Consider the following 24,565-nt stretch of genomic DNA (forward strand, 5'->3'; position numbering starts at 1 on the left):
GATGCGATGGCGGCAGAGATTGATGCACTTGAAGGACAAGGAACATGGGTATTAGAAAAATTACCTCCAGGAAAGAAAGCACTAGAAAGCAAGTGGGTGTATACGGAAAAGAAAGATGAGGATGGAAACTTGATCCGGAACACTAGTGGAAAACTCTTCATTTGCGTCGCTGTATTTGCGTCACACATTTAAACACGCGACGCATCAGTTGAATATTAGTCTGAAATTTTATCATTTGCGTCGCAGTTCAACTTTGAGCGACGCAAATTACGAATTATCTTTAAATTAAGTCAATTGCGTCGTCGATTTATTAAACTGCGACGCAATATTAATTAATCTTGCGTCGTAGATTAATAAACTAGCGACGTAGTTGACATATAGAAAGATATTCAGTCAATTGCGTCGCTCATTTATTAATCTGCGACGCACTGACATTTCCATTTTTCCATTTACACATGTTCCGCCTACCTTCTCCATACCTCTCTTTCTCTCTCATCCGCTTCATTTCAAAGCTTGAAACCTCAACCGTCAAAAACTCTCTTTCTCCGCCACCCTCCTCGTCCAGTTGAAGACTCCTACAACTTTCTCTCTCCTCAAAAATTCCAATCACTAGAATTGAGACCGAAAATTACAAAGTCCATGAAAAGAGCTCTGCGAAAATAACAAGAGGAAAAACGCTAGGTTCCGGCGCGACGATGAAGGCAAAATATCGAAGCAGTATGAATGGTTTGTAGTTCCGGTACTTTCTCTCTCTCATACCCTAGTTCCGAAGTTTATCATGTTTTGCTTATGTTGATTTTGGTGAACCTAGGGTTTTTGTTTTTTGTTATCGATTGATTTAAGATTGTTTTCCGGTGAGTCGTCAGATCTGCAACTTATTTCTTTGGCATCAAATTGTATGATTTTATATAGCAACAGATACAGTACAGATTCGTTCAATATTAGGGTTTTGGATAAAATTCTTGTTTAAATTGTGTTTTTTAGAAGCTGGTAGCGTAATTGGGAAAATTTCCATCCACTTTACTTGGTGATTCGTATATATTTAGGGTTCATGGTTGGGAATTTTAGGTTTAATTTGTTGTTTGATTGAATTTTCGGAAATTTAGAACTAGTAAATTTCACTTCAATATTCGTTAATAATCGTAGAACTCTATGTAGATTATGTATTAAGATGCTTAATTTGAGTTTAATTTCAGTTAGTACGAGAATCTGATTATTAGATATAGTTCGTCAGTATTTGAAGTGTTTTGCGATTGATTTAGAGTGTTTAGAAACTTAATATTTGGCTGTTATCTAATTGTGGAATTTTTGACACTTGTTTTTTAGGGTAATTGAAATTATTCCTTAATTTTATGGTAATGAAATGGTTATGCAATTATATGGCTGTGAATATAGGAAATCACATGAGAAGTTTGATGCAGAAGCTTTAAATTCTACTTATATTGGTGGATTCTGTAAAACCCATATTTCAGGGTGTTTTGATTTTTGTGGATGGGAAATTTGACAGATTCTAGTATCTCAATATCAAACCCGAATTGGAAATTTGACATGCTTTTAATTCAATTATCTTTGTGCCTTATTAGGGTTTGAATCCCTAATCACATATGAAGTATTTCATATTTTCATCACTGATGTTATGTGGAGATTCTAGACAACCGTCATTTGCGTTCCTGGGACGTTCTTATTGTTAACAAACTTATGTAAGTATTTGCATTTTGCAGATGGCTAAGATGTGCAAAGAAGCAGCATACAGGGGTAAGTGCAAGCTTTTCGGCTTTGTACAGTTCATTATTACACTAGCTGTTGGTGCCTTTTGTAAACTTGGCTACTTTGTTAATTAAGTTGTGTATGAGACTGCGCATTTATTTGGCCCCTGAAGGTTTATACTTCTATTCTTGCTCATTGCTCATTGAATGTAGGGTCTAAATAGTAGTTTTGATGTACAGGTAGTCATGTACGAAGTATGATATATGTGAATATGGAATCATATCATGTTTTCTCATCCTTGTCACTGAGTGGCAAGATTGAAGTTGTGTCTATATATTCCTGCATTAAGCTGATTATTAATTGAATCTTCTGAGTTCTGACCAAAGCTATAACATGTTGAATCCAAGTATTGGTTTACGCGTAGTTGATTGTCCAGTTTGTTGAGCTTATGCATGACTTTATTAATCCTGTGTTAGTTGAGTTTGTCCCTTTGTCTAGCTGTGTTGATTTATTTTCGTTCATACAGCTTTGAACCGTGTGTTTAGTCAGATTTTGTAGGTTGTACTTTGTGGATTCTGTGGTAGGAGATATAACTTACCCTTTAAACATTTAAACGTCTGCGTAAAACTAACACTATTAGTTAACTTAATCTGATTAGCCTAGTTTATAGGGACAGTAAGTGAGGCCTGGATGGTACATATGAAACCCCTAACATTTCAAGTTAAAAAGGAATGAAATTGATGTCCGGTTTCTTTAATTTGTTCTTATGTACATAGTGATTGACTGAGCTGCTACGTGCCTATGAACTAAATGATTACAAATACTTTAATCGTTGAATTGTTTGAGTCTGGATGATTGATCTTTAGTTGCGCTCAGTTCAATGAGAGTTATATTAAAAAGTTATTGAAGTTTCTTTGTCTGCTTAATGACGTGTGAAGTGTATCTATTGGTTAGCTTGAACTGGCAGTGTTTTCACTAGTTTTATCTTATTGCAGGTTTACGACATATATTAATCTGTATAAAATTCATCTTCATGTGTCAGGCTGTTTAAATAACATGAATTTTTTTGTTGTTGTAGTATCTACTGATAGGTGCCTTGGGGTTACTTGTCAAGTTGTCATTACTTTCAAGGACCGAGGAAACGAAAGTAGCTGGTGCAGACTGAACAATTGTGACAGTACGTTGAACCTCAAAACCATGCGAGGGTCTCTCAAGCAGAGCTCTTGACGAGGCAGCTGCTATACCGTTGCCTGTTGTCAAGTCATTGTTGGGTCCCTACCTGGTTTTCTTATCCTCCACAGTGAATGGGTATGATGTGCATGCTCACCCTGTCTTTTCTATTTCATGGTCATTATGAAATAGAAATACATACTAATTGATAATTCTTAGAGTTATCTATCCTCTTTTAGATAAAGTGTATACACATATGTGTCACTGAGATGTATTTGTTTCAGATATGAAGGCACTGGCCGCTCTTTGTCTCTGAAGCTTGTCAGTCATTTGGAAAAGCAGAGTCACAACCCTGCCACTGGTGTGATTTCAGGAAATTCTGGTAGTAGTTTATTTTTTCTTGCTGTGGAATCCTTCAGAATGATGTTTTTATTTTGCATCTCTTTCCCACTTGAAGAAATGTTATTAGGATGGATTAATGTGATATCTGAAACTGTTGGCCAAGTCAATGAAATTAGAGATTCTACTCTCAATTCTCAAAACTATCAAGGTTTTACTAAGAGTTCACCACTTTGTTTGAATTTATTAATTTAACCACTCACCGGTAATTTGGACTTGATTCTATGCATGTCTTCTTACTGAGGTCGTCAATCCTAATGCTGAAATGGTAAAGTATGTCTAGAATTTGGCCAGGAAGAAATTAGAATTGACAGCAGCAGGTGTGATCTGTTCGTTTTAGTTGTTGTTCTGTTCTGTTCTGTTTCGTTGCTATTCTGTTTTGTGTTGTTCTGTTGCTGTTCTGTGCATTCTATTCTGTTCATTCTGTTCTGTCCGTGCATTATATTAAGTACATGTCATTATTTGTTCTGCATGTTAAATAAATGTTGTGAGATGCATGGGTAGTGCGTTGCATTTATGGCTGCTTTGTCTGAACAGCTTATATGCGCTCCCTTTATGCGTTAATGCTCTCTCTTGACTTTTCTTCTCACATGTCTGCCTTGTTTGCTTTTTTTTTGCTGAGGCTGAAGCTGAAGCTGTTCCCACAAAGACTACACTTAGATCAGATCATGGAGAGGAGTTTAGGAGGCAGCACCAAGCTGAACTTGCTGGTGGAGGTGCAGGGGTGGGAGATAATCGCTCAGCATGGAGATCTTTACTTTTGGTCTGTATTGGGTACTTAATATAAATTATTAGAAATACAATGATTGTTTCCCGTATTGTAAGATTTATTATCTTTATTGTCCTTATGTTTTAAGCCTTATCTAGTAATGAGTTTACCATTTTACTATAGTAAAATGGAACCTATTTTTTTAACAAAATCTAAAGTCGTTTGTGTCGCACTTTAGCTAATCTGCGACGCAAATGACTATTTTTTTTAACATATTGAAAAGTCATTTGCGTCGCACTTTAGCTAATCTGCGACGCAAATGACTATTTTTTTTAACATATTAAAAAGTCATTTGCGTCGCACTTTAGCTAATCTGCGACGCAAATGACTATTTTTTTAACATATTGAAAAGTCATTTGCGTCGCAGTTTAGCTAAACTGCGACGCAAATGACTTTTCGACATTTAAAAAAATAGTCATTTGCGTCGCAGATTAGCTAAAGTGCGACGCAAATGACCATTATTTGCGTCGCCCAAAAGTGCGACGCAAATGACCATTATTTGCGTCGCCCAAAAGTGCGACGCAAATGACTTTTTTCATTTGCGTCGATGCCAGTTGCGTCGCACCAATGTGCGACGCAAATGAGCTTAAATGATCGACGCAAATAAGTGTTTTTCCACTAGTGGAATAAGGCACGATTGGTCTGCCTAGGCAATCATCAGGAAGAAGGTACGGATTATAATGAAAATTTTGCACCGGTTGCTAAAATGTCGACAGTTCGAACTTTCTTAGCCGTTGCAGCAGTGAAAGGTTGGGAGGTACATCAAATGGATGTGCATAATGCTTTCTTACATGGTGACCTAGAAGAGGAAATTTATATGAAAATTCCGCCTAGATTTCAAAAAGATAATACTAACATGGTTTGCATGATGAAAAAATCATTGTATGGTTTGAAACAGGCACCCAGGTGTTGGTTTGAGAAATTGTCTACTGCCCTGAAGCAGTATGGATTCAAACAGTCATATTCAGATTACTCATTGTTCACCCTTTCGAAAGGGGATTTGCAGTTAAGTGTGCTAGTATATGTGGATGATATGATAATTGCAGGAAACAATGTCTTTGCATTAAATAGTTTTAAAGCCTACTTGAGCCAATGCTTTAAAATGAAGGATCTAGGACACCTGAAATATTTTTTAGGTCTCGAAGTGGCACGCAGTAAGAGTGGATTTTATGTCTGTCAACGAAAATATGCCTTAGACATTATTTCTGAGACAGGACTGTTAGGTGCAAAGCCTGCGGATTTTCCGATGGAGCAAAACCACAAGTTAGCACTTGCAGATGGAAAGGATTTTGATGATGGAGAAAAATATAGGCGACTTATTGGCCGTCTAATTTACTTGGCAGTTACAAGACCAGATCTGGCATATTCAGTACATATCTTGTCACAGTTTATGCAGACACCAAAGAGGAACATTGGGAAGCAGCATTGAGAGTAGTACGGTACTTGAAAAAATGTCCTGGACAAGGCATTCTCCTACGTTCTGACAGTGCATTACGTCTAGAAGGATGGTGTGACTCGGACTGGGCTAGTTGCCCACTAACGCGGCGTTCTTTAACGGGGTGGTTCGTATTACTTGGTTTTTCTCCGGTGGCCTGGAAAACTAAAAAACAGCATACAGTGTCGCGTTCGTCAGCAGAGGCAGAGTATCGTTCAATGGCAGCACTCACATGTGAATTAAAGTGGTTAAAACAATTACTCGGTGATCTAGGGGTGGAGCACAAGCATGGTATGAATGTGTTTTGTGATAGTCAGTCTGCACTTCACATAGCACAAAACCCAGTTTTTCATGAGAGGACAAAACATATTGAGGCAGATTGTCACTTTATACGAGATGCAATTAAAGAAGGCATTATTTGTCCGTCATATGTGTCTACAAAGGTCCAGTTAGCAGATATTTTTACAAAGGCACTAGGAAAGGCACAATTCGAATTTTTTCTTCACAAGATGGGCATTCGAGATCTTCATGCTCCACCTTGAGGGGGATGTTACGATAGTATAATAGAATTAGGATACCACCAGGATCCTACTAGCATTCAAAGTAGAAATACGTAAGAGTTATATGGTTTATTAACTTAGTCAGGAATAGCATATTGAGTTGCAGTAGGAATTGGTTACATGTTTGCTGTACTATAAATATTGATGTTTATTTGATAATAAAGATATACGTTTTGAGTTAATTTGTCAATAATGAATAATGAATCGAACACCATTTTCCAATGCCATTACTATATAAACACATTAACACCCACCTCTGCTTTCACCTTTACCCAGCGCCAAAACCCACCACATTTCACTCTTTTCGGGATTCCCGGCAGTGGCGGAACTAGCCTTGTGTATGGTGGGTCACAGGACCCACCATTCCTCGGGAAAAACTCGACAAATGTAATTAGCCTGCATAAAGTATTACATTTATTCTTCTGCTTCAGTGGTTTCTTACACAATTTCATTAACGTTAACTGTCCCAGCCGGGACCTGGGTTCGACTCTGCAATGCTTGTTTTTTTTTTTTAACCTTCCTTATTCACTTCGTATGTCTTGGTCATTGGGTAGTTTGGTTTGATTGTAATATCAACATTGTACAGTTGTACCCCTTGTTTTTTCCTTCTCTATTTTATTTTTGTGCTCCAAAACCTTTAAAAAGTAAATAGGTTATGGTGAACTATGTTTTTCGTATTAAATTATATATACCACGTGTTTAATTTAAACGAATGTATATGATTTTAGGTTACATTAATATGCTTCGGATTATTTTTTTACACAAACTAAAATTGAGGGGGCGTCAAAATAGTGTATTGAATATGACCTATCAAGTTTTAAATCATGGGATTGACCGTATGACCGTAGGACTTGGATATGTATCCCTTGGAAAGAGTATCGAAAGACATACCAATATACCATAATACCGATATTACAAGAAATATAAAGTGTAAAAATAAAAACCATGTATTATGTGAATTTTCTATGATGTTCACTCTGTTTGTATGTTTATTTTTGTTTTTGTTTAATACGCGGTTTATTGTGACACACCATTCCTAAAATCCTGGATCCGCCACTGATTCCCGGCCTTTTACATTTTTCGAATTTAAACTTGCAAACCAACATAAATTTTCGACTCTTCAATGAGGTGACAAATGTGTCATTCACTGACTTAGAATTTGGCTCACGTGGTAAGCAACTTGATAGAAGTCTCGGGTCAACCTCGCCGTATGCAGAAACTCTTGTTGGAAGAGTTATCCGCAATAGATAAGATGTGCGTCACGAATCGAATCCGGATATTGTCGGAGCTAAGCCTTCTGTCCTATGCGTAAATCAGAAAGACAAGTTTGTCATTCGGGTTTTGCTATGTTTAATTCAGTTGTTACCTACTCTACTTTTTCCGTCCTTAAAAATGTTTAATTCAGTTGTTACCTACTCTACTTTTTCCGTCCTTAAAAGATTATCTCGGGTGATTTTATTCACTTTATTAACAGTGGGTTAAATATATATGATTTGTATCCAACCCTAGTAATAGTGTGTAAAGAAAGACAGGTAAAACTTATAAACCAACTAATGTATATGAGTATATGAGTATATGACAAGTATATGACAAATATATATGGACATTTTTTTTTATAATGTATGGAAAAATCTTTTACGTACGGATCGTGTAAGATTCATGTTAAATTAGCCTAACACTTGGTAAAAATCATGCTAGCTTGTTGCATTTGAAAACTTTCACATAAAATCTACTCCCTCCGTCTCTTTTTGTTTTTTACGTTTGGTATTTTTCACGCGTCTTAACGATTAATTAATTTGCATCGAGATTCCTCAATTTTTTTATTTAAACAAGATAAATTACGTTTATTTATAATGTTTTCACTTTTATCAAAATTCTAATATTGGGAAATGAGAAAATTTTAATGTCCCAATGGAAAAGTGTGAAAAATTTAATGTCTCAATGAATTTAATTGGTTAAAATAGTAATTGGACACAAATTTTGATAGGATAATAAGTCATTTATGTGATAATATAAAAGGAAATGTAAAGAACATTTTAAAATACCAAAAAAGAAAAACGTAAAAAACAAAAAGAGACGGAGGGAGTACTTCTTATAATTCTCTAACATTAACTATAACAACAATCATAACAAAATTTTCACATAGGAAATAAACCTAATTACGCAAATAAACAAGTACGTAACAAATAATTATCAAATAATATTCATTAGTGAGAGCATAACTAACACTCCATTTACAATAAATCTCTCACATTTCATGTAACACTAGGTTGCACAGACACGAGATATAAGTACGGGAATACTGAGTGTTAAACAAGATTTTGTATTAAAATGGAAACACGTTTCGCCGTATCAAAGTGGTCGTGTGTCTGACAGGTTTCAAAAACATATTTTTACCGTGTCTGTGCAAGTGTGCATCATAGATGTTAACGCACCACTCACATAAATCACGATCTATACGAGGGTGAATTTTTTTTTTCTTTTTTTTTAAATCTACACCTACTATTTTTGTACCACTATTCAATTTTTTTTACCATGTGCTGCTCACGTGCACGGTAAAATACCAGTAAGTTACTACTCCGTAATATTAACATTAACAGTCAGTAAAAACCCCAAAACTCACACAATGTGAACTGACTTTTCCATCCTATTTCCCTCACACATTTACCACAATTTTTTTACCATGTGCTTCTCACGTGCACGGTAAATACCAGTAAGTTGCTACTCCGTAATGTTAATAGTCAGTAAAAAAAACTCCAAAACTCACACAATGTGAACTGACTTTTCCATCCTATTTCCCTCACACATTTACCACTTTCCATTTTAAGAAACTTTAGACAAAACTAGAGTAATTAATTTCCCTCCAACAACCAAACAGTCCCTTAATTAGTTAATTAATTAACCTCTTCTTCCCCTAGAAACTCACTCCAATCCCAAGCATCTTCCTCCTCCTCCTCCTCCTCCTCATCACGTGACTTCACCATGGAACCAAAAACGTCACCGTTTTGAACCCGGAGAAAACCAAAAGCCTCGGAAATGTGATTACCAATACCGCAAGTATCGACACTCGCCATGAGAGAAGAATCAGCGTCGGAAAACGACGAGCCGCAGGTCTCCTCGTTGCCATTGATGGTGATGTAAGAGGAGGAGGAATCGAAGGGAGAGAGCGGGATGTACGGGTAGGAAACGAACCTGACTTTTCCGAAGCAAGGAAACTGCGTCATCGTCGTCGTCGTTTTGGAAGGAGAAGAAGCGAGGAGGTTTGAGATTAGCTCTTGCTGTTGAGCTTCTGCTTCTTCGAGACTGCCGAAAATATCGTCGTCGTTATCCGCGGTGAGTTCTGGTGAGAGAAGTGGCGGAGAAGACGGCGGTTTAGGTTTTTTCGACGGAGTGAGGTTGTTGTTGTCGTTGTGATGGTGGTGGTGGTTTGAGATGAGCTCTTGCTGATGAACTTCTGCTTCTTCGAGGCTGCAGAAAATATCGTCGTCGTCGTCATCCGCTTTGAGCTCCTCCGGTGAGAGAAGTGGTGGAGAAGACGGCGGTTTAGGTTTTTTTGATGGAGTGAGGTGGTGGTTGTCATTGTGATGGTGGCGGTGGTGGTGGTTGAGAGGGAGGCGTTTTTTGGAGGGTTGGAGTGGGTGGTCTGACATGGTAGTTGAGGACAGAGAAAATGGAGTAATGGGGGGAAGTGAGAAAGAGAGGAGGGAAAGGGGGGGAGAATATAAATGAGGGGGATTGTATGGGTCGACGTGGTAAACGAGAGTTGCCACGTTTTTCTTATTGTTTCCTCCAACTGACGTGGCCTTTTCGATTTCTTATGGTTTTTTTCTTTTTCTTTTTTTGAGGGAAGTTTCTTATGGTCTTTCAAAATATTGAATTGTCCTAATTGTAGGGTTGCCCGTTAGGCGTTTGCACTTGGGGTTGGGTGTGCACCGTGTCACCGTCTCTTCACATGATCCAGTCTGATTTTTTAATTTCTAGTATAATCTAATCTGGTCTGATTTGAATATAGTATTTGACCATTTTTTTTTTTTAGTTTTTCTAGCCGGTATGATCTGGTCTGATTGGTCTTTTATCCTTTTGTAACGCTCACATAATATATTCAAAGCACCAAATCAGATCAGATTAGACCAGAAATTTTATTTGTAATTAGCTCAATTTGGGCTGCTTTGTTCCCGAGCATTCAAGAGGATGGTCTTGACGCACCTTTTAGCCGTTTTTGGCAGCTAATATGTACGAGTTGCTTCCAAAGCATCTCGTGTTACAAAAGGTCTTGCGCGCACAAGGTGTACAATAAATTTATTGTACACCAAAATAACTTTTATGCAGTTTTTTGTAACTTTAACCTATTTTTTTGTAACTTTTATATTATAAAACTAAAAAGTTGATAGATAAACAGTTTAAAGGGTTAAATGATTAATTTATACATTATTAGTGATTTTGAAGAAATAATTTTTATTCAAATGAAAAATTTATCATTAAAAAATAGATAACTTTTACATATATAAATGTAACTTTTAAGCATTTTGAGTCAATTTTTACTCCGGAGTACAATATTTATTGTACACCCATTATAAATAAGAATTTATGCTCGCGTTAAGCTAACGTCAACTCTAACCGAGAGATCCGTGCCACTCTCACCACATACGACTCGCACAAAGACTCCTAAAGGCGGCGACATGAGACGGGAGCTACCCACGTGAGCTCTGAGAAAGAGTTGCCAAAAAGTCTTTACAGTTTGCTAGAGAAAGAGAACAAAACCTTATTAACTTTAAAGACTCCAATTGGTTGGATAAAAAACATTTATAGCTATATGCGAAGTATTTCCTCTGTCTTTTTTTTTTTTTTTTGTCTTTCACCATTTGTAATTTTACACCTTTTTCACTCTTTTTAATCAATTTTTTATGATTTATACATAATGAGTAATATAATAACGTGAGATCCTATTAGATTCGTCACAAATTCATAATTCTTCCCCCTTTCTCCTGCTCATTCTTTTTATGTAACAAATCTTTACCAGCCTTCCATGTTGTTCGATGATCAAGCTTCCGGCCAAGGAATGCATAAATCACACCATACGTGGTCGTGTTTTGAAGTATTTTCTGACTAAAAGATGTATTCACAAAACCTAAAAACATACTCCATGAGAGAATCGTCTATAATTAAGCTTGTTGTGAATAGAGGATTGCCTATAACAAAGCTTGTTGTGAATATTGATCTCCATGTCCATTCTTCAAATGAATGCAACGGAGAAACATATAGTCAAGCGAGCTAGAGTAGCATCTACTTCTATCTAGATCAGTGACAAAACCAGAAATTATACATGGGGGCGCGAAACTTAACATACGATTTTTATAACAATGCAAACCAAAAATAAATTGGAAAAACAAGTAAGGAAAGCCCCTCAGGTAGGGGTGTTCATCGGTCCAAACCCGTACCGGACCGAAGACCGAAATTTTGAAATTCAAGACCCGAAGACCGGATCGATCATGCCTGGATTGGAACCGGACCGGATCGAAAAAATCGATCCAAAACCCGGACCGGACCGGTTTGGACCAATTGTAGACCTATTTCTATATATATTTTATTTTTTATACAAATTATGGTAAAATGAAAAATATATATGAAAAACCAATTGTTTAAGGGCTTTTTCGTAAGATAAAATAAAATATATCATAATATAGCAATATTAACATAGTAAATGAGAGAATTATATTTTTGAATAGTTTATATTATATTTTATTAAGGAATTATCGGTCCGGTCCAAAACAGGATTTTGAACCGGACCGGACCGAAGACCGAAATTTGATATTTCTCAAACCCGAAGCCAATTTTTGCACACCCCTACCCTCAAGTACAACAGACTTCGAAACAAACTCCCCTCTTTCCTTGTGAAACCAATTACCAGAGCAACAAAATATCTAAACCGAACTACTACATCAACAAAACCTTGGCAAAATATCATGAGTAAACATAATTACAATGTATATTACATTAGACAACTAATTAGTACAGCAACAAAGTGACTAAACTAAACTGAACTATTACGTTGCAAAACCTTGGAAAAGTACCATGAGGCAAACATAATTACAAGGCAAATTTGACAAAAATGATACTCGTATTTAATAGCTCAAAATTCTTATACTTGTATAAATTTTTGGGTGAAGTCTGATCTTAAACTTAAAATTATTTGCAAGAGACTACCCGAGACCACTTTCCGGCATGGACATCCGTTTTCCAGCTATTGACCATCATGTGCAGGTAACGTGTTGTCGAAGTTGGCTCTGTTCACCCTTTTCAAAGAAACTAATTCAAAAGAAAGAAAACCGAATAGTTTAACGAACTTACCATAAACTAATTCACAACTTTAGAACCATAATTCACACCAAATTAAGCAACATTAATAGCGGTGGAAGAAATATTTACACAACTAATCATAGGAAGAGGATTCCAAAGACTCATATTGCCATCAAACATACTTCCCCCACTTCACAATAGATGCTCACATGCTTATAAGTTGATAGCACCAGTGCCTCATATCATGATTATCATCCATCAAATTTGAACTTATATCAAATTTATAGAGCAACTACTACAAACTTTTTAATGCTCAATTAGATTCTTATATCAAGCTAATTTGGGTGGCTCAAGACAAACCCATAATCAAGTTAACTACAAGCTATACCCAAAAACGACTTCTCTCTAACATCTAAGTCTATACCTGATCATCATGAGCCCGGCTTCAAAAATAGTGGGGTTTGGGCGGAAAAGTTAAACCTGTTTCCGGGCCCAGCCCGGACAGGCCCTTTAATTTTTTGGGCAACTCAAAATCACAACCTGGGGACGAGCCCGAAGCCCGCTATATTTAGCCCAAAGTGTGTCCTGGCCCGGCCTAGTGGAAAGAATTTTTAAACCATGGCCCGATCCGAACCCGGCCTGACCCATAATTTGACTCGGTCCCCTCATATTTTGCTCTCTACCCTCCTGCTGTCTATTCCCTCTCACCCGTCTTTACGACTCTGCAAATTTTTGAAACTCTTTCCACTTGACCCTTTCCCACCTCCCCTCTCTTTCACTGAACTTTTATGGTTTTGCGTATTTAGAGAAGCTTCTTCTTGCTGAATTGCTTGTGTTCTTGCATGTTATTTCCTAAAGCAAATCATACGCTAAATAAGGTCTCTTAAAGTGATATCTTTCTTTTCCTCCCTCCCCTATGTCCCACATCCCTCCCATTCCTTGTGTATCTTCTCTGGTTTTTAGAAGTTTATTGTAAATCTCTGTGAAAAATGCGCTCTTTCCTTGGTTATACTCTTAGGGGTCGTTTGGTTGATCGTGGGAATTAGAACTTCCTAGGAAGAAACTTTTCCCATGTATAAGCATTTCCTAGGAAGTGGGAGATATTGTTTGGTTAAACATGGGAAGTAAATTCCCATGGGAAGTCCCACTTACCCCAGGAGAACCTAGGTAAGCAACTTCCTCCATTTTGTTGGAAGTGGAACTTCCTAGGTGATGTTTGGTTGCACTTAGAAAGTTATATTTCCCTTGTATTTGCAATTCACGTGTATTTTAACTTCCTAGGAATTGAGTATTCTTGTTTGGTTGAATATAGTAAGTTAGAATTCCCATGGGAAGTTTTACTTACCTAGGGAGGACTAGGTAAGCAACTTCCCCCACTTTAGGGGAAGTAGAACTTCCTAGGAAGTTTCACTTCCTATGCATATGTCAACCAAACAACCTCTTCGCTCTTCACTTCCTAGGAAATGCTTGTATTAGAGTGTCAACCAAACTAGCCCCTAGTAAGTATGACTTCCCATGTTTTTGTCAACCAAACAATCCTACAATCTTCCACTTCCTAGGAAGTCATACATGCATGTATATAATAAAGATGAGCATTTTGTACGTGGACAACAGGTTGTGCTATCAATAGGGAGATAGAACTGGAGAGGAAGAGCTCTAAAATACAGGTCATGAAACATAGGAAATGATTCAACCATGAATGCTTGTTAAATAACTAGGCACAATAAGGATAATGCCGAAATGACCCATATGACTCGATCACTACTTTACTCCGAAAAGGAGTTACTTCTAAGTTCTAACAACAGCCTACTGCAATTAATATGTTTTTGAAAAGTAAAACCCTTTTCCTGTCCTCCTTCTTTCCTCGCACTCTCACTCTCACTCTTCATCATCGACTGTATATTTAAATATCTCATCCCAGAAACAACCATAAATAATCATGATCCAAATTCACATTAATCATGTTTAGTTTAGGGAAACAGCTAGAATAGAGAGAGAGAGAGAGAGAGAGAGAGAATGAGAGGGCGAGAAGGCCACGCTAATAAATCAGAGGAACAAGGAGCAACTGAGGAAGGCATGGCTAAGGGGGGAAAAAGTCCAAGGACGGGCGAGGTGGTTAAAAAAATAATTTAGAACATTAGATTTCATGGAAATAAGACTTGTTTCACTATTGATAAGCAAAGTGATGGCACTCCTAGCTTTTAAAAGCTTAGAAACCAAATCATAATAAAAAATAGTCTCGTAAAAGTTCTCTCTATATTGTTTCCCCTCCTCGTGACAGTGGCAATTTTGCATATTCTACCACTGCAGAAGCAAACTATATAAGGCTCAACTAATGATGGAATTTACATTTTCTCTTTTCAAAAATAAAGAGTGATATTGTGTGAGTTTAAACACGTAGTGTGTTCAGTACTCCATGCTGGATTGATATCCAGTTGAGGCATATGTTGTCAGAAAAGATAGCAGGCGCACAGACCGCACACAAATTTAGACCGATATGTAAGATATGATACATTGAATGATGACTGCAATGTTACCTAATTCTGTAATCACCCCACGAACCGCGAACCAAAGAAGCAGTTATGACATGAAAATGGTACACTTTTGATCTAATTTAGCAAATTAGGTAAAGAATGGCGAACCCGTATCCCAATTTCATGCTAGAGAATCAGGTAACAGTGAGCTAGATTTTCGGATTGAAAATATGATGACATTGAGGAATACACGAGTAAAAGAAGTCTTACGTTAAAGTTGGAAGCACGAGAAAATCTGCCAAAAGATGTCCATGGCAAGAGTTGCAGAAATTCCAACCTGAATGATGGAACTCGCCCCCCCAAATAACGAACAGGCGATTGATGGATATATTTTTCAACTACATAATCCACATCAATTGTGGCCAAGTAGTCAGGCTTCTCTCTCCCAGTTCCTGCAGAAACCAGTTCAAACTTGTGTTCAAAAAAACCAACAAATTTAACGCGAATAGGATTCTACACAATAACAAGAAGAAAACTCATGCCCAATACATAATTAAAGAAATTGTGATATGAATCAGTTGATAGCCTGATCTCTACACTCAGCAAGAAATTATTGACAGAAAATTAGTTTGAAGGCAGGTTAAGTTGTTACTTTGGCTAGTCAATCAATTCAACATCTCAATTTCCCAACCAAAAACCCTTCCTGGCCGTAATTCCCCAATCCTAGTTAATAAGAGGAAGTCTTAGGTGATACAGTCTGACACTAACTTATTTTTTCACGGGAATTCCATTCTTCAATTTGTTGTAGACATCCTAAATTCCATAAACTCATTACTCATGGAAAAAAAATGTAACAACAGTATAAAGAACAACAATGAAAGCTTTGCAACCAAACAATACCAAGTTAAATGAAAATATGTCGGCAATTGAAGCTCTGTAGTTCTTAGCAAATGCCTGTGTAGTAATCTACAACAAAATAACAGGGGGAAAATCCCATGAGACCATGACCAACACCAATGGGTCAATGACAAAGGTATTTTACCAACTGACATGTGCATAAGAAAAGAGGTAACTCATACACGTTGCTTGATCATCTTCAAATAAGTCGATGCTTTTTCATAAAGCTGCATGTTCATAAAAAAACCTAACAAAGAAACTAAAAGCTAAAAGAGAGAGAAAGAAGGAATACAAGACATAATAGAAGCCTTGTTAGCTCCAACATATTGGTTTAAATTAGCATTATCATTACCCCATTGCCTCAAAGAGGCTCCCGCAAGAAGCGGGGTAAGGGGGGGTCGGGTATACGCAACCTTACCCCTGCAATTGCAGAGAGGTTGTTTCCAATTGACCCAAAAGCGATAACGGGACGACCATCTCCTACTTCATGGAAAGGAAGCGAAGAGGTGTTAAGAGCGATTTTGATTTAATCCATTACATCCGACTGCCAAAATAACAAATGAATCTTTGGTTCTACCCTCAAGCTAAAATGAAAAGTGAAGTAATGCTTCCATGTCGAGACACTGGCATATGACCCATGGTATAGTCCCATTTTATAAGGTACAAATATTTGTGAATCCAGAGCTCGTTCCTTGCTTGGTTGACAATTGTTGTACTAGTTGTAGATAAAAGAAGTTTTAAAGGTTTTACCTAGTATAACTCCTCTCCTGTCTGCTCGGGAAGCATAAAAAAAATAATAAGACAAAAGAGTTGAAAAAGACAGGTCATCATGAATTCAAATCACAGTTGAACGTGAATCTAAGAAAATTTCAAGCACAAACAGAACAATTATACAGACTAAAAAATGAAGTTATAAGATATAGGTCACTGTCAAATAGAAGTTTATTTTATGAACAAATAGGGACATAATCTAACAAACAGAGAGAAAAGTTGTTTGCTTTTTCCACAAAAGATACCTTACCCCTTCTGAGGAGAATGTGTTAGCTGTACCAAGGCTTCAAGAGCACTACCTTCCTGTCCTACAGCTGAATTTTTTCTGTTACTATCACCCTGAACTGCCAAGTTTCCCAAGGCTCGAGGACTTCCCTTGGAGCAAGTCCGGCGTATTCTAGAGACTTGACCTAGAAGAGAAAGACACCATAGTTAAGAATTGCGGACAGCAGATAAACCAAACTCGAAGTATTAGTAAGTTTCAGCATGCCAATCTTTATGCTTACCAGGTTTCTCGTGCAGAAACGTCCAACCGAAGTTAGAGGAAGTTATAATGCAATGAGTGAAATAATTAGGTAGTCAGTTGACCCATCTTAGGCCACGGATAGGCCATAAATACATCTTAGATGGTAATATTTTCCCATACACATTGTCCTAAGAGAACAAAAACCTAATGTTATGTGGGGTAGTAGGCAACGCTAAGATACGTAAGGAATAAAAAATAAAATTCAAAGGCTATTTTATCAAAGAGAAAAAGTTATTTATCTCTTAAGATTGGTGTTCATAACTCTAGGTCTCTAGCCTAATTTTCTCCCCTACCCCCCAGCCCCCCCTCACTTACTAGAATAACATTAACTTTCCCTCTTTTCTGATCTATTGAGGGTAACATAAAGAGTTTGCAGACAAAGAAATATATACGGATATTCCAAAATACCAAGCATCAAAGATGCAAGAATGATTGAAAATTTTGAACATTTTAATAATCATCTAGCTCAATGACAATCAGTTCATCAATGAGAATAAACACTAGAGCTCAGATGAATTTGACTAACCTTAGATCAATGGTCCAAATGGCAAACCCATTGACTTAAATTTCGGAACTGAAAACATTTATTAGCTTGCTGAAGGCATGAACTGTACTTTCTTAGCTTTTAGTATACCATGTTTCAGTTTTGACTGCAGTGATCTGGGTATCTGATCAGGCTGTAAACCCTGTGTTGTCATCAAATCCAAAAGGGTCTCTGCTGTTTCCACATCTTGTACTCTATAACAGCCAGAGAGGAGAACCGAGTATGTCACAATATTAGGCTGCAAACCATCATTTATCATTTCTTTGAACAGTTGAACGGCATCCTCGATATCATTCAACTTGCATCGCTTGTCAATTAACACAGTATAACAGGCAACATCAGGTTTCAGCTGCATTTCCAACATCTCAGATTCAAATTCTGTGGCTTTCTCACATAGATAAATGTTTGAGCGGGAACGAGAATTCTTCAAGCTTGACTTTATACAACCATCTAGTAAAGCTGTGAAAGTGATCACATCTGGCATAATACCGATACCCTTCATAGCACCAAACATGTCACAGGCCTCCAACATAAGATTTGACTTGCAATACCCATTTATCATTATACTGTACATAATCGCATCAGGTTGCAATCCTTTTTCTATCCAGTTGTCTAACACCCACCTAGCCTTTTTTATATCTCCTGAATTGCACAATGCTGACATAAGCTTTGAGTACATTTTGATGCAAGTATAATCTTCTACAACCACCAATCTCTCAAACAAATCAAATGCATTCTCAACTTGATCTTCCATACAAAGGCTACTAAGCAACTTCCAGCACGTCTTCTGCAAAAATATTCCTTGCTTGTACAAATTGACAAAAATACCCAAACCCCTTAATGGATCTCTTGCTTCACAATACCCATTGATCATAGCAGAGTAATTGTCCAAACTCTTCTCCTCCAAACTGTTTAAATACTTTTCAGCTTCTCTAACCTTCCCTCCTAAACAGAGTCCTTCTATGATTTTATTATGCGTAGAACTATCAGGTGTGAAACCTTGTTTTTTCATATAGCTGGGAAAAAGAAAAGCTTTTTCAACAAGCCCCTTTCTCGCAAAACCACCTACAAGTATACTGTAAGTAACGACATCAGGCTCAATACCGTTACAATTCATTTCCTTCAAAACATTACAGGCATCACCAAGTTTTCCCTCAAGACATTTGCCATTGATTAGAGTGGAGTAGTGAATCAGATCCGGGACTAAGTTTTTGATCTTCATCTGTTCAAGCACCTCCAAAGCTTCTTCCCCTCTACCCAACTTACACATAGCATCGATCACAACGTTATAACAAATTTCGTCAAGAAAAACACCCATTTCCCTGTATGTTTCAAATTGACTGAGAACTTCTGTAAACGATCCCCTAGAACACATGCATTGAAGAATGGAACTCACAATGGAACAATTTGTTTTCACACCTTTTGACATCATTTCACTTTCAAGAGACAATGCTTTTTGAATATCTCCTCTCTTACAATATCCTTGAATCAAAGCACGAAAACCAAATTCACTAGGTGTCAACCCTTGGTTCTCAATGTCAATCAAAACAGTCTCAGCTTCACTCAATTTATTCTCGTTGCAGAAGCCATGAACCAACACACCATAACTAAAACTATCAACAGGAATATTACTTTCTCTCAACTGTTTCAGAATTTCATAAGCCATATCTGATTTTTGAAGCGAACAAAGTCCTTCAACAAACGTGCCACAAGTATATTCATTCGCTTTGACGCCAGCTTCCTCCATCTCCGTAAAAACACCCCCCGCCTTCTCTAAATTACCCTTTTTACAGAACACCTTAATCATAAGGTTATAAGTATATAAATTAGGGTTCAAACCCATCCTCTCAAAATGTTGGTATATAGCTTCAGCCATGTCCAGCTTACCTTTCTCAATCAAGCGATTTATCAGGTAATTACAAGAGGATATACAAGGCATCAAACCCTGTCTTTTCGTTTGAAACAAAACATCGATCGACTCTTCAAACATACCTAAACTAACATAAGCCTTCAACAAAGCATCAACTACTTTATAATACTTCCCCTCAAATTCAGGTAAATCAAAAACAACTTCCATCAACTCAGTAATGCCAAAACCTAATTCTTCCTTGTTTGACCTAATAACCAACAACAATAAACCTTCCAACAATCTAGAGGAGCCCCAATTGCAAAGAATTCGAGTAATGGACATACACGTTTCGACATTGTGTCGAAACCCTAGTTCCTTTACATCGAAAAAGAACGAATATGCCTGTTTTGGATCATTTCTCAAACTCTTCAAGGTTTCAACAACTTTGTTGGTATCTAATTCATGCAATTGCTGCTCTGTATCACAACTACTACTACTACTACTACTACTACAACTACCACTACGGCTAGGAAATGGAACTGATTGCTCATCAGAACTAGAATCAGTTAACCAAGAACTCAATTGGGCAGAAGCATAAGCAGATTTTTGACGGTTTTGATGAATAAATAAAGAGTTTTTGCATAATTTTTTTCCAGAAACTGATCTTATGGATGAAACCCACATGGAATATGATAATAATCAATCAATAAAACAAAGTAAACACAAGAAATTACCTATGAGCAAGTGATTTGGGATTCGATTTCTGGGATAATGCGGTTAATTTCCTTTGGTTTTTCTGTAAAAGGTTGAATTATTTATTTATTTTTGTTCTTGACTGGGAAAAATGTACAGGAGATGAGCGGCGGAAGACGGCTTCCAAAAGGTTTTGGACGTGTACAATAAATTTTACCAACCTCTTTTAACTAGTGACGGATCTAGAAAAAAAATATTTAGGGAAGCAAAAAAAAATTACAAATTTTTGGTGGGTTTAAATAATTAATCTCATACTCCCTCTGTTCTAAAATTATAGTTATGTTTTTTAAATTGGACGTCCCAAAGTTATAGTCTTAATTCTAACTTTAGCTATTAAGGTCTTCATTCTCTCATGTACTATATTAATTAAATATGTATTAAAAACTCCATGCATGTACTATATTATATTTCACATGTACTTTGTTCCACTTTTTTCATATAGTACAACTCAATAATCATTTGTACTTTATTCCACTTTTTCATGTATTAAATTTCATTTTTTCTTAAAACCCGTGTTTTTTGTCAAACGAGACTATAATTTTTTTTTTTTTTTTAAAAAAAAAGGTAAGAAAAAAGACTTAGGTTCCCCTTCGCACAAGGGTGAAACCTAAGCTGTCACTTTGAACAATATTATCTAAGTTAGGGCTAGAGTTCGGGGTGATACACAATGGTTCAACAATAAGATGTCCTATATTAGCTATCCAATCTGCTGCTCTATTTGCTTCACGGAAGATATGCTTGATATGGGTAGAGTGAAAATGCTGAAGAAGAGTCCTGCTATCTTGAATAATGTTTTGAAGCTTCCACGGGGGGTTCCAGATTCCTTTTAGCGAGTTGATCACAAGTAGGTTGTCACCTTCGATGTAGATGTCTTTAATATTCAGTTTGATAGCCTCTTGGATGCCCTTATGAAGGGCTAGGGCTTCTGCCATGTAGACTTGCGAGTTACCCAGGTTAAAAGATTTGGCGATGACCGTATCTCCATTGTTGTTTCTGATGATGATACCTCCTGCTGCTGATGAGTCTTTTCGTGATCCGTCGAAGTTGAGTTTGAAGGCGCCCAGTGGGGGCGGGAACCACCGCACAAGAATGGGATGTGGGGTGGTTGGAAGAGAAGTGGAAGGATGATGAGTGTTGAAATGGTTACCTCTAAGTTGTTGTGAGTCAATCTGGAGTCTAAGCTCCCATTCTTTGAAGGTGTTAAGAGCTTTAAAATAGCAGCGGCAGGGGGAAAGCTTATTGTTGGAGAACACTAAGGCATTCCTTTCCTTCCAAATAGTCCAGCAAACGGTAATGAACTTCCTGAGCGCAACTTGGTTCCGTCTACGGTAGCCTAAAGTTTTGAAGAAATCCGTCATAGGGAAGGAGAAATCGAACCAATTTTTAGTTAGTCTATGCATCCAGACATTTTTTGTGTGCTCACAATTGAGAAAGAGATGATTAATATTCTCACTGGCATGGTTACATCTAGGGCAACAACTTGAGGGAATAATTTTCCTATGAAAAAGAGTTTCTTTAGTTGGAATACTTTTATGGCAAATTTGCCATAAAAAGATCTTTAGTTTTGGAGCTATATTGAGTTTCCAAATCCATCTAAACTCCCATTTTTTATCAGAGACTGGGAGTTCGTGGGCAAGCCAGGTAGCGGATTTAACTGAGAACTCTCCAGAGTTTGTGCAGCCCCAAATGGGGTTGTCAGGCAGTTCATTAACAGGGATAGGGATCCCTTTAATTTTTTGCACCAACTCAGGTGAGAGGAACGAAGAAAGTTTCCTTATATCCCAATTTTTGGATTCATCAATGAACGAGTTCACGTAGACGTCTCCCCTATTACTATTTGGGGAGTTGCAAGGGAGATCAGAAAGGGCATATTGACCAACCCAGTTATCTTTCCAGAAATTGATGTGATTCCCATTGCCAATCTTCCATCTAATTCCTTTCCTCAAAATCTCCCGTTGGTTTAAAATGCTGATCCAAATAGGAGAGTCTTTAATTTTTCTCTTGGCAGAGAAGAAATTTGTGTTCTGAAGATATTTTTTCCTCATGATTTTTGCCCAAAGGTTATTTTCGTCTGTTAGGATTTTCCAGCCTAGTTTTGCGATGAAAGCTCTATTTAGATGGTAGGTTCTTCTTAAACCTAGCCCTCCTTGATCCTTAGGCTGACAGACTTTGTTCCAGGCAATGAGAGGGAGTGCATTACCTGACTTGGATTGGTTCCAAAAAAATTGGCGATGAATATTATCCAATTGATGGCACGTCTTCCTTGGAAGTAGGAAGGAAGAGCAAATGTAGGACGGGAGGGTTTCAAGGTTGCTTTGAATGAGCGTTGTTCTACCTGCTTTGGATAGAAAGTTAGCTTGCCAGGAGTTTATACAGCGTTCATTTTTTTGCATGATGCGTAGATAGTCAGATCTTGTAGGTGTGAAACTTGAGAAGTGAGCTCCCAGATATCGACCTAGAGACCCAGATTTATGCATATTAAAAATGCTGGCCAATGCATCTCTCTTGGGGTGGTTGATATTCTTTGAGAAGATAATAGCTGATTTATGGAAATTCACTAATTGGCCTGAGAGTTTACAGAAGTCAGTGATGACTTTGAGTAAGTTATGGCATGCGGAGTTAGTGGCTTTACATAAAAGTAGGCTATCGTCTGCAAACATTAAACATGGGATTTTTATAGTTTGTGGCGCTATTTTAAATCCGAGCCCTAGGTTAGGTCTCGCACTGGCATTATTCAGCATGATTATAAAAACTTCCATGCATAAAATAAAAAGGTAAGGAGATAGCGGGTCTCCTTTGTTAGGTTATGATACATATGACACTACATAGATCATGCGGAAACAACCATTAACCCAGGACAACATATTATTTACACATAATCATATAGCATAATTTAGATGCATACTCTTTGTTGCGTGCCCTCCCTAGCTGCGCCCGAACCGAACAAGAACAAGTCTTTTAGGACTCCAAGTGTCGTCCCTCCGTAGATAGTCCACAGCACGTCCGGATCCGCCTTAAGATTGACCAACTAGAATCGCCCTTAAGGTACTAGAAAATTTCGGCACTTTTGAGCAAGATGTGTTTTAATTTTCTCTCAAAAACTCACTTTTGAATACTTTGAAACTTGTGTATAAATTATGACCCCTAGGCCTTTATTTATAGAGTTATGGAAAAGGAATCGTAATCCTAGTAGGATACGAATTAATTGAAATTAGAATCCTACATGAATTCTATTTAATTAATTTATCCAATTAGGAATAGAAATTTAATCATACACTGACTCTTGTAGATTCAGGAATCACGCATGAGCACAAACTCACACACACACGGCAGCCACAAGGGCTGCCCATGCGCGTGCGAGCAGCAGCCCGCGCAGCACGGCCCACGCATCCGTGGCCCTTGGCGCGCGCTGGGCCTGCCTTGCGGTAGGCCTGGGCGCTGCCTTGGCTGGGCTTGTGGCGCGCATGCTTGCTGGGCGATGGCCCCGGCTTCGTGCTGGGCCTTCGTCCGGCAAGCCTCGTCCGATGCTAATTCGTACGATACGCTTCCGATTAAATTTCCATTTCCGGAATCTATTTCCGATACGAACAATATTTAATATTTCCGATTCCGGAATTAATTTCCGTTTCGAACAAATATTTAATATTTCCGTTTCCGGAATTATTTTCCGATTCCGGCAATATTTCCGATTCTGACAATATTTCCGTTTCCGGCAATATTTCCGATTCTGGTAATATTTCCATTTCCAATAATATTTTCCGACACGTACCATGTTTCTGTTTCCGGCAACATCTACGACTTGGATAATATTCATATTTCCGATACGATCCATATTTCCGTTTCCGGCAATATCATCGTTTCCGGAGTATTCATTTCTTGCCTGTGACGATCTTAGCTCCCACTGAAACCAAGATCCGTCGGTTCCGAATATTCATAGATGGAGTATTTAATGCCATTAAATACTTGATCCGTTTACGTACTATTTGTGTGACCCTACGGGTTCAGTCAAGAGTAAGCTGTGGATTAATATCATTAATTCCACTTGAACTGAAGCGGCCTCTAGCTAGGCATTCAGCTCACTTGATCTCACTGAATTATTAACTTGTTAATTAATACTGAACCGCATTTATTAGACTTAACATAGAATGCATACTTGGACCAAGGGCATTATTTCCTTCAGTCTCCCACTTGTCCTTAGGGACAAGTGTGCATTTCCTAATTCCTTTGTCGCTCGATGCTTGCTCTTGAACATAAGGTAAGAGTTGTCATCCTTATTATGTCCAGAGGTGTTCCTCGGTTTCAGAGTTCAACTGATCAAATAAACAGATAATCATAGCCTATGATTCATCCGAGCACGGCCATGCATTTCACAGTTTCTAGCTCTCCGAGTGGCCTTGTACAACTTTTAAGCATC

At 37.6% G+C, this 24,565-nt stretch overlaps 2 protein-coding genes and 1 long non-coding RNA gene across 8 annotated transcripts; 1 reads left to right on the forward strand and 2 right to left on the reverse strand.

Moving 5' to 3' along the window:
- Positions 1–433: 433 nt before the first annotated feature.
- On the forward strand, positions 434–4,138 carry LOC110798534 (uncharacterized). 3 transcript variants are annotated; one of them, XR_008927446.1, is made up of 5 exons: positions 434–739; positions 1,722–1,755; positions 2,786–3,015; positions 3,162–3,259; positions 3,899–4,138. It is a non-coding gene; the product is annotated as an uncharacterized lncRNA (long non-coding RNA). The 3 variants fall into 3 exon arrangements; XR_008927445.1 differs by having other exon boundaries at positions 435–739; positions 3,906–4,138; XR_008927444.1 differs by having other exon boundaries at positions 436–739; positions 3,162–4,138.
- A 3,962-nt stretch (positions 4,139–8,100) lies between these two features.
- Positions 8,101–9,746, reverse strand: LOC110798538 (uncharacterized). Its single transcript, XM_022003722.2, has one exon. The coding sequence runs from the start codon at positions 9,688–9,690 to the stop codon at positions 8,935–8,937; it is 756 nt and encodes a 251-aa protein (XP_021859414.2). The 5' UTR covers positions 9,691–9,746; the 3' UTR covers positions 8,101–8,934.
- Positions 9,747–11,979: 2,233 nt separating this feature from the next.
- On the reverse strand, positions 11,980–20,296 carry LOC110798533 (pentatricopeptide repeat-containing protein At2g26790, mitochondrial). Of its 4 annotated transcripts, XM_022003719.2 has the most exons (5): positions 17,532–20,296; positions 16,986–17,133; positions 16,730–16,889; positions 15,082–15,263; positions 11,980–12,346 (listed from the first exon to the last, which is right to left on the reverse strand). In XM_022003719.2, exon 1 carries the CDS (start codon positions 20,080–20,082, stop codon positions 17,593–17,595), a length of 2,490 nt encoding a protein of 829 aa, XP_021859411.1. In that variant the 5' UTR covers positions 20,083–20,296; the 3' UTR covers positions 11,980–12,346; positions 15,082–15,263; positions 16,730–16,889; positions 16,986–17,133; positions 17,532–17,592. The 4 variants fall into 4 exon arrangements, with proteins under 4 accessions (XP_021859411.1, XP_021859412.1, XP_021859409.1 ...); XM_022003720.2 differs by lacking the exon at positions 16,986–17,133 and having other exon boundaries at positions 11,980–12,333; XM_022003717.2 differs by lacking the exon at positions 16,986–17,133.
- Positions 20,297–24,565: the final 4,269 nt, after the last annotated feature.

Source organism: Spinacia oleracea, chromosome 2 (genome assembly GCF_020520425.1).
Source record: "Spinacia oleracea cultivar Varoflay chromosome 2, BTI_SOV_V1, whole genome shotgun sequence".
NCBI classification, from domain to species: domain Eukaryota; kingdom Viridiplantae; phylum Streptophyta; class Magnoliopsida; order Caryophyllales; family Amaranthaceae; genus Spinacia; species Spinacia oleracea.

Excerpts from the sequence above, each read along its gene's own strand:
- LOC110798538 (XM_022003722.2), bottom strand. The coding sequence starts at position 9,690 with ATGTCAGACCACCCACTCCAACCCTCCAAAAAACGCCTCCCTCTCAAC.
- LOC110798533 (XM_022003720.2), bottom strand. The coding sequence starts at position 20,082 with ATGTGGGTTTCATCCATAAGATCAGTTTCTGGAAAAAAATTATGCAAA.